The sequence below is a fragment of the Zophobas morio genome, unplaced genomic scaffold (assembly GCF_036711695.1).
Source record: "Zophobas morio isolate AGI-343-1 ecotype UQ-CSIRO unplaced genomic scaffold, CSIRO_AGI_Zmor_V1 ptg000011l, whole genome shotgun sequence".
NCBI classification, from domain to species: domain Eukaryota; kingdom Metazoa; phylum Arthropoda; class Insecta; order Coleoptera; family Tenebrionidae; genus Zophobas; species Zophobas morio.
Window position 1 is genome coordinate 22,466,585 of NW_026972116.1, and position 14,495 is coordinate 22,481,079.

Sequence of the window (14,495 nt, forward strand, 5' to 3'; positions counted from 1 at the left end):
TGTGCCGACTTAGCAGATCCTTTGACATACTACGAAAATGAAATGAAATGTTTATCCCCGCATTATGGCGAAGCTTTATTGACGTCTTATTCCTTTCATGCACATACGCATCGAACGATACCTCAAAACAGAGATGTTAGCCTGCAATATTACATCGCAATCGAAAACTTAATAGCTTCTTCGATCGCAAATCCATTATAGGCGCATCCGAAACGCGAAAAGGACCGCCACTCGTAAAAATACATCTTTCTTACATCGGGTTTCGCATTGAAAATGCCAAGCACCTGTCGAGAGTTACGACCAGAAATGGCGGAGGCGCCGGGAACGCAACACCTACATTATAATAGTAGCGAAATTTATTGCCCAACTATTCGTATCACATCAAATACTAAATGTAGAGATAATAATATATTTGTGGGTTATGAATCCGGCTTGATTTTTTTCTGCGCATTCATAGCAGGCGCGGATACAGAATTTCGTTTAGGGGAGGGCAAGTTTTGTGCGATTTTACCTATCTCCCAGAAATTCGTTCTAAACAAAAAAAATTATAAAATTTTAGCTAGTATACTCTTTTTTACATAACATGGGTGACATTTGGTTCTTTTCGTTACCCGTATAGTGTACAGTAAAACCTCAATAATCGGAATTAATGGGGAAAAAGGTGTGTTTGGATTAACGATTTGTTCGGATCAGCGATTTTCCCAAAAATCTGGAAGGGATTGAATAACAACTTCATACACAGTTGAAAACAAACTTCAAAAAATAAACCTTAAATTCATTAAACAAAATTAAAGAATTCTTAAGCAACAATGGATAATAGATACATTCTAAAAAAATATTACTAAATATTGACAATAAACACGCTCTTTTTGGAGTCAACACGCCGGGATCTATCCCCTGAATTTTTTCAGAATTTTTAGATGAATTTTTCAAAAATTAAATTTTCCATTATGCAAATTTCGACCCATTCTCGACAATTTTCGAGATTTAACTAAATACATTTTCTTGTGGATTTTGAGCCTCAGAAGTCATTTCTGGCTTTATTTCTTCGATAACTTAAACCATTTTTCCAGATTCGTCCAGTTGAAATATCGAAATTTTTAAAAATTTCGAAAAATTCGAATTTCACACCGAATTTTTCGAAAATATTGCTCGGTTACAATTAACATGCTATATTTTTGGAATCAGTACGTCGGGATATACATATATCCCTTAAAATGTTGTCAGAATTTTTAGGAAACTTTTTCAAAAATGAAATTTTCCTCATGTAAATTTCGACTTATTTTTGACGATTTTCGAAATTTAACTAAATATTTGTTCTTGTAGATTTCGGGCCTCATTTCTTCGATAACGTCAAGCTTTTTTCCAAAATTAGTTAATTAATTCAGTGCATTGAAATATCACAATTTTTAAAAATTTCAAAATATTCCATAAAACATATGCAAAAAAAATCTTGCGTCATTTTTGCAAGTAGGTGCGTCTTTCAAAGTTCAGTTCGGATTAAAGAAGCATCGACTTCAAATAGCCTCTGTTCGGATTACTGAATGTTCGGATAATCGTGAATTCGGATTATAGAGGTTGTACTGTATTTACAAAATGAAATACGATTGCAAAATTTTGAAATTGGTCATAATAAAGTACCTCGGTCGTGTATGAGGAGGGGGGGGGGGGGCAATTGCACCCATTGCCCCTCCCTTGGATCCGCGCCTGATTCATAGAAACGAGGTCGATTTCTCGTAGCCGCAGATCCGAGTTTCTTGAACCGTCGGGAACTGTACAACAGCGAGGGAATGTTTTGTCGCTTTTCTAAAGTAAGATATCTAGACAAGGTGAAGATAACTCTGTTTTTTGTTGGTGGGAGTTAGTGAAACCATAAAGTAAAATGGCGGATGCGCCGGGCAGGGCGCTAGTGAATGTTCTTGTCGGCAGCAACCGCAATAATTTTGCGGTTTTGCGTTCCTTTTAAAATCAGAAAGCGGCTGGCGTCGTTATTTATTCATGGCCTCCATATCATAACGTGATTAAGAACGGCGTTAAAAAGAACTTTTTTCAGTTAATTAAACATCAGCTCAGCGCTGGAAAAATGTAATTATAATGAAATCCATCAGCCCCAACCGGCGCAACCGCCTCGGAGCGAAGAGGAAAGAGGGTGCCAAAGAAATCAATTTGCAAGCTCTCAGCAATGCGAATTTTAAATAATGGCTGCTGCAGCGAGCCAGATAAGTGGATTGCTTGTGGGCAGAAAAGAGTGCGGAGAAAGTATTTGGTCGGGCGCTTTTCTCCCCCGATAAAAATATAACTTCTTGTCACGTGTCTCGGATCCATTCTGCTCAATTTAAAGTTGAAGCTGTGTTTACACTACATTTGCAGCTCACGGGTACTTCACCCCCTTGAGCTCAGCGCCGACGAGACGGATTACGGTATTAGGCGACGTCACCCTCTCGCGAGATGCCTTTCTAATTACTGCTAAATAATTAATGGATACGATGGGGAGCTAAATAATACCGCCAATTAAATATAAATCTGAAGGATCTTATTAATCACAAATTACTTACTTTGATTTTAACCGTTATTTCAGACAGTTTTCCCTTCTAGGCTCCGGGAAGATGCTTATAATTAATTATATTCCAGAAATTCGCCGGAAATCTGTTGTCTCTCACGTTTGACGAGCGCGCTAAGACGGTTTGCGCTTCTTTCATCTCGCCTTTTGCAAAAATAATTCCATTGAAACGCGATCGCGACCAACTTTATGAGTTGCTAATGAGTTCGAGATTTTAAAAGGCGCTTTCATTACACAAGTTAATAACTGGAGTCAAAAGATTTGCGAAATTATAGCCGGCAGACGTACCAGCCACTCCAACTATTAAAAACTTCCACCCAAACTTACATAGTTAGCTTTCATTCCGACTCGTTATTTAATCTACTCGTCACATCAAATATTCCTCCGCTTTGTCCCGCCTACACCATTTCCACCTCTTACCTGTGCTACCTTGTGCTCGTCCGAATCGACATAATTAGTTACATTAGTTGCCTAACCAGTTTTTAGCATTTGGATCTGCGGACATCCCCATCAAGGGCGATTCCTTCAGGTGTTCCCGCCTTCGCAACTTGGTTTAACTGCGTTAGCTGCACCTGCAGGGTCCCTCAAACCTATTCGCTCTATTACCAACCCTATGCCGTCTCAACTGTCCGTCGCAGACCTCCCGCGAAAATCCGTGTTTTGTCTGTTCTAAGTTGGTTTTTTGTTTCAGCAACAGAGGCCGGACCTCCCCCGTCTGCTGCAGCAGATGCACGCTCAGCAGCTGCCCGCCCACGCCGCCCCCCCGATCCCGATGATGCCTCACCCCGGGCTGGCGGGGGCGCCCCCCAGCACGGCGGCCAGCCTCCTGGGGCTCAGCGGGGCCCTCGGCGCCCCCGGCCAGCACCCGCTGTCGATCTTGGCCTCGAAGCCCGACCTACATCGGCCCGATGACGTAAAATCGAACAGCGGTTAGTACGCAAACTATATTAGGGCTTTTCCATCGAGCATAAAATTATTCAAATCGAGTACTAGTCGGTGGTAGTCGTCTGCGAGCGACTGTATTCTTACAAATTCGAGCGGGTTTTATGGTCTGTGAACCACAGTTTAAGTAATAAAACAAGACCGGAACGTTTATCACGGAAAGAGATATATTGAAATGTGTTTCGTTTCTTTTTCTGGAGCGTCGGCTTTGTGTCGACCGCTCTGACTATATTGATCTGGTTCGTCGTAAATATGATTTATCATGCGATACAAATCGTGTTACGTACTCGGGTACATCCCGAAATCGCTACTTTGCTGCCGGGATTAATGGATGCACGTCTTGCGGGGGCGGGACCCGGGCTTTGAGTTTTTAATGATGTAGGTCTTTGAAGCTGCGCGTGAAAAGTTTCAATGGGGGCTGATAAAGTGCTCTTCTGTATCGTTGTAAAGTTGCGAAAACGGACCGAAAAAATGAGAACTGGGTCACTTTGGATTTTTTTTTTCACGGGCTCGTTAAAATTTGTAGCGTGTCCATTCCGTCTTTGTTCGACGATACTTTTATGTCTCAATAAATCTCGGTGTAATTTATTTTCGTCATTAATAAGATAATGGCGTGTTATAAAATCCATATAGTCGACTAGTTTATGACTTCCTTAAACAGCTTTCGTTTAATTGCGTTATTATTAAAATGTAATAAACCCCTCGCAATCTTATTAAAGAATAAACGAATAGAAAGGACCAATAAAAATGTTTTATATCGCAACGGGGTGTCGCTTTCCATTATTTTACAAGTCCGTTCCAACGGCGCCGTAATTAGATATGAGGGAATGACTACCGCTCCACTCGCTTTCAAATGCTTCATGGAAATACCCTACAGAGTACTCCCCATCTCGCCCACTTGATGTTCCGCCGCTCTTGAGATTTTAATTTCATCCTCAACAAGGCTACTTGGTGGCGCGACTCAGCAAATATGTTGGGGTGTTCTTTAACTCCTCGTGTCTCTCTTATTGAGGCGATCGATAGCGGCACTTCTCTTTTTTCGTCTGACTCCCGCCACGAGGGGCGCTTTTAATTTTTCCCTCCGACATTCCCGCAAAATACTCCCGGCATTCCAACCGAGATATTAGGTGTATATTATCTTCGTTCACGGTGCAGCCATCTCGCGTCCGTATATTGTCGTTTACGCGACGGTATATTCGGCGTCCGTTTAGTTGAGCTTTATAAGATTCTTTATCGCACTACTTAGGCGTTATACAGCCGGAATAATGTTGCTGAAGGGTTGTAATTAAAGGTCTCTGATTGAAGGCTGCCTGGGAACGGTCTGGTGTCTGAATGGCGCTGATTGGGACATGGCCGTGCGCCGTGAATCGGAGTCGGCTTGCAGTAAAAGCCGAATTAAAATCGGAAGGCAAATAAAGAGGTTATTAAGCTAGGAAATTAATAATTGCTTCCTTGGCTGGTCATGTTTGCATGCTAAATATTTATCAAGCTAATGATCGTTATTATCGTCATATTTCCTTATTTAAGTTTCACCCTTTGGTTCAATATTGCCGTCAGCTTTTAGGCTGGCAGTTTATTTTAATAAGTTTCCGGGGATCTTGCTCATCTCTTGCGTCGTCGAGCCCCTTTTAAGCCCATTAGATAAGTCATTGCGGTGTTTTATTATCGAACGGAAGCGTCGTCGAGAGCTTGCATAAACAGGAAGCATTCAAAGCTCATAATAAATAAAATGTCCGCGTCGCAAAGAACGGAAACTAATAAGAGTATCGTGTAAAATACCGATATTTCTCGTACATGATTTATGAATGAGTCCTTCGGGAACGTGAAGAAGTGAAAAAGTTTAATTTTGTGTGGGGAATTTATGTGCTTCCAAATCAGGCTCTGAAGTTACCTAATGTGTCTATAAATTCCGCTCGTTCGAGCTTATTCCCTCTCTTTCTCTGTTTCCACTACAGATTTCGGATGCGAAACGAGGAGCATTTTGCATTATTTTTAGAATTTCCATCTCGGGTTACGAACGGGTGGTTTTATACCGACAACCCCAAATCAGACGGAATATATTATGGGATAAGGGTTGACGGCGGAGTTTTTAGCGAGGGCGGAAAATGAAATTGGATTCCGGATTTTGTTGCGATGTTGAGTGGCGGTAAATATTATTGATGTTTTATTACTTTGTTCGAGATATTTTTCCACACTCGCGTCGATAAATATTTAACTTTTCGCACACAGCCTCCGACCCCGAGCCAGGAAATTACGCGCCGCCTTCCCAAAATATCACTTAACAAGATCGCCGACAACGCGATCAATCCTAACCGCTTTCGAAGGGGAGATCTCCGTTTTGACCGCGCGAAAAAACCCTTCGCTCTATTTTTCATCTAATTCGCCTCGTGCGGTTAAACCCTCAACCCATCCGGTCTCCAAATTTAATAAATAAGATTCAAAGTAAGACAGGGGAAACTTTCCGAATTTACATTTTAAAGGATTTCCTTCCTCCATCCTGGCGAGATCAAAGAATCTGATAAGTCATCGGGCATACGGAGCTCGCATGGAAGTAATTTATTTGCATTGAAAGGCGCCGTCTTTGGAACGTTTGTGTACGGTAGTTAGGCAGAGTCCTCTATTACCGACACTCCAACGAGTTCTTCAACTCTTCTTTGCTTTGAAGGGGATTGTGGAGGAGCGCCGACCGAACGAACTGGAGTGCGACGGAACGAGATAGAAAAGACCTTTTTTATGTCACGAGGGGCGGTTCTGCAGATCTTCGTGAGTCCCATTCAATCTTCGCCTTGCGGCCTGAATAGCGGCGCAAAGACTCTCTAAGCTATGAACAAGCAGATTGTAAGGACCCATTTAGGCAGGGCGGGACTGCGAAGGTTTTCGGCCCGATTCCAACGGCAGAGGTAGATGATTTGGAAATGCAATTAGTTGATGATAGATGGTCTTTAAACGGAGATCTTTCTGGGTCAAGCTTATATGGGTTAATAGAGTGGTTCGGGTCTTTGGGTGGCACAAAGGCTTCGAAATTGTCGTAGGATCTATCAAACGACGATGCTCGCAAAGATAGTGAGTGAAGGTAGGGACGCCCGAGTGGTGTCCCTTGTGTCTTTTTGTTATGTTTATCTGAAGGGCCGCGTTCTGGCGCTGTCGTTTGATGACGGCGTCGTTGACGTTGGCTTTTTCACGAGTGATATTTTTATCGTCATTGTGGGCCATTAGCGGCGTTTCAATTGGAAGTTCCCGGGGATCCATTCCGTCGACAATAACAGCAGTTTTCTTGGTTTTCAAGTTTCCCGTTTATGTAATAATGGATTGCCTCGGAGCGAGTTGAGTAATTTCGCGGCGAAATCGCCCTTGTAAACGAAATCCTTTATTTGAAAGTTTTATGGGTCTCCCTTATCTAAATCGTCCGGATCGGTGTTTATCGTCCACACATCCCCGTTTCGGAGCAACAATAAACGCTTCTGATCTCCGCTCAAAAATTCCTTCGCAAAAAGTAAAATCCGAACTGCATCCGCGAACGATGTGGTGGAAGCAAGCAAGCGAAAAGAGATCCGCCGGTGTTGTCATGCCAACCAGATATTGTAAGGAGCGTCTCATTCCACCCCAATGCACCGCTTTCGAAGAATAATCATGAAATGCGAGGGTGCAGACGTACACCTTATTTTCCCTCGCCCGTATAAAGACGGAGTTCATTCGCTCATAGATTCGCCGGGCGTAACCGGCTCCTAATTGAGAATTAAGTTACGGCAGCTTTGTAACTGCACAACTACTAATTAATTTGGATTGTGACTTGGGAGCTTTGTTTTAATCTACATCTTCATTATGGCAGGTGCAACTCTTGCAATAAGACGTTTGCTTAATCTTGTTGATGTTTTATTCTCTAATAAAGTTAAGAGCTTGTCGACGGCCGGGACTCGTGCCTACCACGTCCTTATCTGCGCGAATGCATTGTTCGCTCCACTAATTACGGAACAAAGTGCACCCTTTGATCTTGATACCTGCCCACGTCGACGAACGTCTTCGATACTTGCGGGCTTCTCTTCGGCTTGTTTGTTCAGTGCTCGAAAGCATTTTATAGAAGTGATTCCGATTCGACTGTAAGTAATCGCTTGACGGCACCCGGTTTCGTTTGAAATACACAGGCCACGACTCGGCGAACCGGCGGACTCGATCTTTGCTTTGTCGCTGATTCAAAACACCCACTAATTATACCATTGAAATTTATCACTCTAGTGTGTTCCGTCCCAACGCCGTTTCAGGACGCCCTTCGATCCGCTTGGCAAAAAATCCATCACTGCGAAAAAGTGCATGGCCATTACGTCGAATCCATAATAGATGATCGCGCAATAACCAAAACGATGCAGAGGAGCCTTTACGAGCCTCGAAAGAGTAGCACATCGAGCACTTAGGTTTATATATTATTCATAGCGGCGAGCTTAATGCATTTTAATTTGTAAAGTTTCCCGTCTATTTTCGCCGCATCCGCAGCGCAAATAAAAGAATCTCCCATGCATTTTCCATGTCACGTACTTTTTGTACAAATCACAAAAGCATAGATCCGACAAGCTCGCAGATGCACCGCGCTATAAAAACACCGACACGTTCTGTACATTTTATCTCAATTGTTTTCGTCTCGATTGTTCCATGTTGCTGCCGATTGGACGCTGCTTGCTGTTGCCATGGTTCCTGCAGGTATCAACTCCGCAGAAGAGCGTCACGTGAGTACCAATTGAATACGTAATTTCATTATATTACGCTTTTTGTTGAGCTTTTTGCATTATACAGGTGGATCCGAGCGCGAGAGCTTTTATTTATTTATTGGCTCCGTTTTTGTTTTTAGCGCGCGCCGATACCGAACGTCGCGCCGTTTTTACGCCGAGTTTTTATTGGACGATAAAACGGCGCCAAATCGTTACCGGCCAATCGGCGGGTTTATTGGTTAATTTTAAATTGGGGGGTACGGACGGTACCAAAAGCGGGGTCAAAATCCTCGAACGTGCTAAGTAATGCGAAGATTTTAAAGTAACAATCTTTATTGGATGTTCCACCGCCGTCGTAATCTTCTTGAATGACTGGGGGCTTAATCTTGGGAGCGCGTTCGCTTGTAATCCCGACAGTGATTTGTCACCCCTTATTGAAGTATCCCCCGGTTTCTCCCCTCGAGGCCTGCATGATCGGTGACACCGTCGATTGACTTGAAACAATTTACCGACCCACCATTCGTCCTCACTTATTTCCTATTCGAGGTAACGGCTTCCTCGGCACCCTAGCGGATTTCGCGTATATTGAAAGCTCCCATCCGCATAATTAATTCAGCTGTCGAAAAAAGCTGGAGAATTTGTGCGGTGGACGGATGCCGTGAGACGGTAGCTAAGAGAAGCTCTAATATTTACACTGGTTTGAAACTATTATGTACACAAAGGCTATCCTGAATTCGGGATCAAATTAGCCCTCGGAGGGTTGGACAAGTGACAGATCGTAATATCCCCTTTCCTCGCCGAGCCTCGAGCGGCGGTCGACACGTGCAATCACACCCTTGGATCTCGATTACAACATTAACAACCCCAAGGCATGACTGCCCCACACCCCTCCCCTACAGCTGTCGTCCTACGTGTTCCGTCTCCCTTTTAGTGCGACCTCGTCACCCCGAGCACTCTTTGCCGTCGTTTGTTCCCCTTTCTCATATTGTTAAAGTGAATAAGGCCATTCGAGCTTTACGATGATTCCTATAGTATCAATATAGGCAGAGACATATTGCCGTTTTTATATTTTAGTTTATTTGAGCCGCAGGACTGTTTTATAGTTCATTATGTTCGTGTTAGCGAAGGATGCGAGAACGGTTATTGATTGACTTTTTATTCGCCATATCGACATCATGGGGGATTATTGATGGCTCGATTTACTCATAATGGGATGCGGATTGAGGGATTAATACACGCTTTTAATTTGACGATCTGAAAGATCGGACGCTTGTTTACAACGGAATCGCCGAAAATACTGTGTGCATAAGCCGGGGGCGGCGCGTGGGGAGCGTGCCGCCCCACGACATAAATTAACAATGGCAAGTCGCTCGATTCCCCTACCGGAGCTTTATGATTCCAACTCTTTTGTCAAGGGACCGCACCAAGACGCTACGGATCACAAATACGTTTTTTCCCCGAATTCATTATGCATGCATTTGCTTTCAATTCGGCCGACGCCGAAATTTCTCATTTACGACATGCTCGCATGACGCAAAGATTTTCGGGTTTATGATGGCTCTTTAACCTTTGGCGCTCCAAAATGTCACCTGGGTTTGCTTCACTTTCATATACTTATTACTAGTCTTACAATGGGTTTTTAACTAACAGTTCTAAACTTGACGAGGTTCACCTACGTCCCAGTCGTAAGCTAAGGAAGTATTGTAAGCGAGTCGGACGACTGGCTGCTCTCATGTTTTCTGGACGTTTGGATGACCCGAAAACTTCATTTTTCAATTTTTGGATTTTTCAATTCTTCAACTTTTAAAATTTTTAATTTTTCGTTTCTTCAGTTTTCGATTTGCAATTTCTCTAGTTTTCGTTTTAAATATGTATCTAATACTAATTATTTTTTCCATTTTTCAGTTATCGGTTTTTGGAACTTTTTCGTTTATTCAATTTTTTCGTTTTCTGATTTGTAGATGTTTCGAATTTTAACTATTCGATTTTAATTTTTCGGTTTTTCAATTTTTCGATTAAAAAAAACTTTGCAAAATTGAAAAAATTGAAAAATCAAAAATTAAAAGATGAAAAAATATAAAACGAAAACTTTGAAAAATCTAAAAACTGGAAACCAAGAACTTGAAAATTGAAGAAACAAAAAACTGAAAAACCGAAAATTTAAAAACTGAGAAATTTAAAAAGAAAAAAAAAACGATTGTAAAATCGAAATATTGAAAACTAAACTAATCGGAAAATTGAATAATAATAAAAATCGAGAAGTTGAAAAATTGAAAAAAATAAATGAAAAATCACGAAAGCGCAACATTGAAATTTCTCATAAGAAAAAAATTAAAAAAAACGGCAAATTGTGATATTTTACCGTTGGTAAAATCGAAGAAACAAACGAAAAAACAAAAAAAGGAAAAACTAAAAATAAAAATTATAGAATCGAAAGAAACGTAAAAAATGAAACACATGAAAAGATTAATCGAGTCCATCGGCCGACTGCCGACCTTCATATTTTCTGGACGTTTCATGAACCATAGAGTACGAAAAATGTGTACAAAATATAAAATAATGTACTCCTCCATTTGTGGTTTATAAATCCGTGTTAAATTTTTACCCTAGATATCCAAATTTCTTCATTCATGTGCAACAAAAATCAAGATTTTATAACAATTTTTCGAATTTTGAATTGTTCGGCTTTTCGATTTTTCGATTTCTCCAATTTTCAGCGTTCGAGTTCTCAATTTTTTGTTATTTGAATTTTAGGAATTTTCAGTTATTTGCTTCTTCAATTTTTCGATTTTTAAATCTTTCGCTTTTTTAATTTTTAATTTTTCAATGATTCAGTTTCAGTTTTTCCAGTACTTCAGTTGTTGCTTTAATTTTGGAATTTTTAATTTTTCGATTCGCCAATTTTTAAATTTTTGACGTCTTTAAATTTTCGATTTTTGGATTAATCGATTTTTCGACTTTTCTGTTTCTGGATATTTCAGTTTTTCGATTCTTCTTTCGATTTTTCAATTTATAGATATATCAGTTTTTCGATATTTCAGTTTTTCGAATAAAAAAAATTGAAGTTTGCAAAATTGAAAAATAGAAAAATCATAAATTAAAAGACGAAAAAGTATAAAACGAAAACTTTGAAAAATCTAAAAACTGGAAACCAAGAACATGAAAATTGAAGAAACCAAAAACTGAAAAACCGAAAATTTAAAAACTGAGAAACTTAAAAAGAAAAACAATGATTGTAAAATCGAAATATTGAAAATTAAACTAATCGGAAATTTGGATAATTGAAAAACCAAAAAATTGCAAAATTGAAAATTTAAAAAATTGGAAAATCTCCGAATTGAAAAATCAAAGGCTGAAAAAATTAATGAAGAATAATGACATAGAAAGGAACATTGAACGCGCATAGGAAATGAAAAAGAACTAAAAATTATGGCACAACATCGAGAAAACAAAAATTAGTAAATCGGGAAAATGAATAATAATAAAAATCGAGAAATTGAAAAATTGAAAAAATAAATGTTGCAAAATGAAAAATCATGAAAGCGCAACATTGAAAAATGGCAAAATTAAAAAACGGAAAATTGTGGTATTAAAAATGGTAAAATCGAAGAAAAAAACGAAAAAACAAAAAAAAAAGGAAAAAATAAAAATCATAGAATCGAAAGAAACGTTAAAAAATGGAACACATGAAAAGAGTAATTGAGTCCATTGGCCGACTGCTGACTTCCATGTTTTCTGGACGTTTCATGACCCATAGAGCACGAAAAATTTGTATAAAATAATGTACTCTCCAGTTGTGGTTCATGAATCCGTGTCGAGTTTTTACCCTAGACGTCCAAATTTTTAGGACTTAAAAATCCGTGTTGAATTTTTATCCTAAACTTCGAGATTTTTGCAACAAAAAATAACATTTTATAACAATTTTTCGAATTTTCGATTTCTCCAATTTTCAGCTTTCGAGTTCTCAATTTTTTGTTATTTGAGTTTTAAATCTTTCACTTTTTTAATTTTTCTATTCTTCAGTAATTCGATTTCAGTTTTTCGATGACTTCATTTTTTGTTATTTTAATTTTGTAATTTTTAATTTTTCGATTCGTCAATTTCTCAATTTTCCGATACGTATTTCAATTTTTCGATTTTCCAGTTTTTCTATTTTTGACGTTTTTAAATTTTCGATTTTTCGATTAATCGATTTTTCGACTTTTCTGTTTCTGGATCTTTCAGTTTTTCGATTCTTCTTTCGATTTTTCAATTTATGAATATATCAATTTTTCGATATTTCAGTTTTTCGAATAAAAAAAAATGAAAGCTTGCAAAATTGAAAAATAGAAAAATCAAAAATTAAAAGACGAAAAAGTATAAAACGAAAACTTTGAAAAATCTAAAAACTGGAAACCAAGAACATGAAAATTGAAGAAACCAAAAACTGAAAGACCGAAAAATTAAAAACTGAGAAACTTAAAAAGAAAAACAATGATTGTAAAATCGAAATATTGAAAATTAAACTAATCGGAAATTTGGATAATTGAAAAACCAAAAAATTGCAAAATTGAAAATTTTAAAAATTTGAAAATCTCCGATTTGAAAAATCAAAGGCTCAAAATATTAATGAAGAATTATGGCATAGAAAGGAACATTGAAAATCGAAATATTGAAAATTAAACTAATTGGAACATTGGATAATTGAAAAATCAAAAAATTGCAAAATTGAAAATTTAAAAAATTTGAAAATCTCCGATATGAAAAATCAAAGGCTGAAAAAATTAATGAAGAATTATGACATAGAAAGGAACATTGATCACAAAGGGAATGAAACAGAACTAAAAATTGTTCGTTTCTTCAGTTTGCGATTTGTAATTTCTCCAGTTTTCGTTTTAAATATGTATCTAATAATAATTTTTAAACTTTTTCACGTTTTTAATCTTACGATTGTAAAATTTTTCCATTTTTCAGTTATTGGTTTTTGGAACTTTTTCGTTTATTCAATTTTTTCGTTTTCCGATTCGTAGATTTTTCGATTTTTTCCGATTTTTTTTCGAATTTTAACTTCTCTTTTTTAATTTTTTGGTTTTTCACTTTTTCGAATAAAAATTTCAAATTGAAAATTTAAAAAATTGGAAAATCTCCGAATTGAAAAATCAAAAGTTAAAAAAATTAATGAAGAATTATGACAAAAAGGAACATTGAACGAGTAAAGGTAATAAAAAAGAACTAAAAATTATGGTACAACATCGAGAAAATAAAAATTAGTAAATCGGGAAAATTAATAATAAAAATCGAGAAATTGAAGAATTGAAAAAATAAATGTTGCAAAAATGAAAAATAATGAAAGCGCAACATTGAAAAATGGCAAAATTAAAAAAACGAAAAAACGGAAAATTGTGGTATTTTTAAAATGATAAAATCGAAGAAAAAAACGACAAAAAAGGAAAAACTAAAAATAAAAATTATAGAATCGAAAAAAACGTTAAAAAATGAAACATGTGAAAAGAGTAATTGAGTCCATTGGCCGACTGTCGCCTTTCATACTTTCTGGATCTTTCATGACCCATAGAGCACGAAAAATTTGTATAAAATAAAGTACTCCATTTTGTGGTTCATGAATTCGTGTTGAGTTTTTACCCTAGACATCCAAGTTTTTAGGGCTTAAAAATCCGTGTTGAATTTTTATCCTCAACTTCGAGATTTTTGCAACAAAAATTACCTTTTTATAACAATTTTTCCGCTTCTCGAATTTTCGATTTCTCCAATTTTGAGCTTTCGATTCCTCAATTTTTTGTTATTTGAGTTTTAGGAATTTTATTTGCTTCTTCAATTTTTCGGTTTTTAAATCTTCTACTTTTTTAATTTTTCAATTTTTCAATTACTCAATTTTCCGATATTTCAAATTTTCGATTTTCATTTTCAATTTTTGGCGTTTTTAAATTTTCGATATCTCGATTAATCGATTTTTCAACAATTTCTGGATCTTTCAGTTTTTCGATTCTTCAATCTTCTTTCGATATTTCAATTAATGGATTTACAAATTTTTCGATTCTTCGAGTTTTAGATTTTTCGATTTCCCGATTTGTTACCTATTCGATTTTCCAATTTTCAATCTTACGCTCTTTCGTTTTCTCGGTTTTTCGAGTTTTCAATTGTTCAATTTTTCGGCATTTTAATTCTTCGATTTTTTTAAATTTTAGATTTTTTGATTTCTTGATTTTTGAATTGTTTGATTTTTAAATTTTTTGAATTTTTTAATCTTCGATTTTTAAATTTTTGGGCATTTCGATTTCACAATCTTTCCATTT

The 14,495-nt window shown here is 37.6% G+C and overlaps 1 protein-coding gene across 2 annotated transcripts in view; it reads left to right on the forward strand.

Annotated features, from left to right (window-relative positions):
- The window catches only part of LOC135127245 (transducin-like enhancer protein 4), a 243,895-nt gene that overhangs the window by 158,846 nt on the left and 70,554 nt on the right, over positions 1–14,495 (forward strand). For both annotated transcript variants that reach the window (XM_064053667.1, XM_064053668.1), the window contains exons 6-7: positions 3,252–3,489; positions 8,195–8,220. In XM_064053667.1, coding sequence (XP_063909737.1) covers positions 3,252–3,489; positions 8,195–8,220 — 264 coding nt within the window. The remainder of the gene's footprint in view (positions 1–3,251; positions 3,490–8,194; positions 8,221–14,495) is intronic.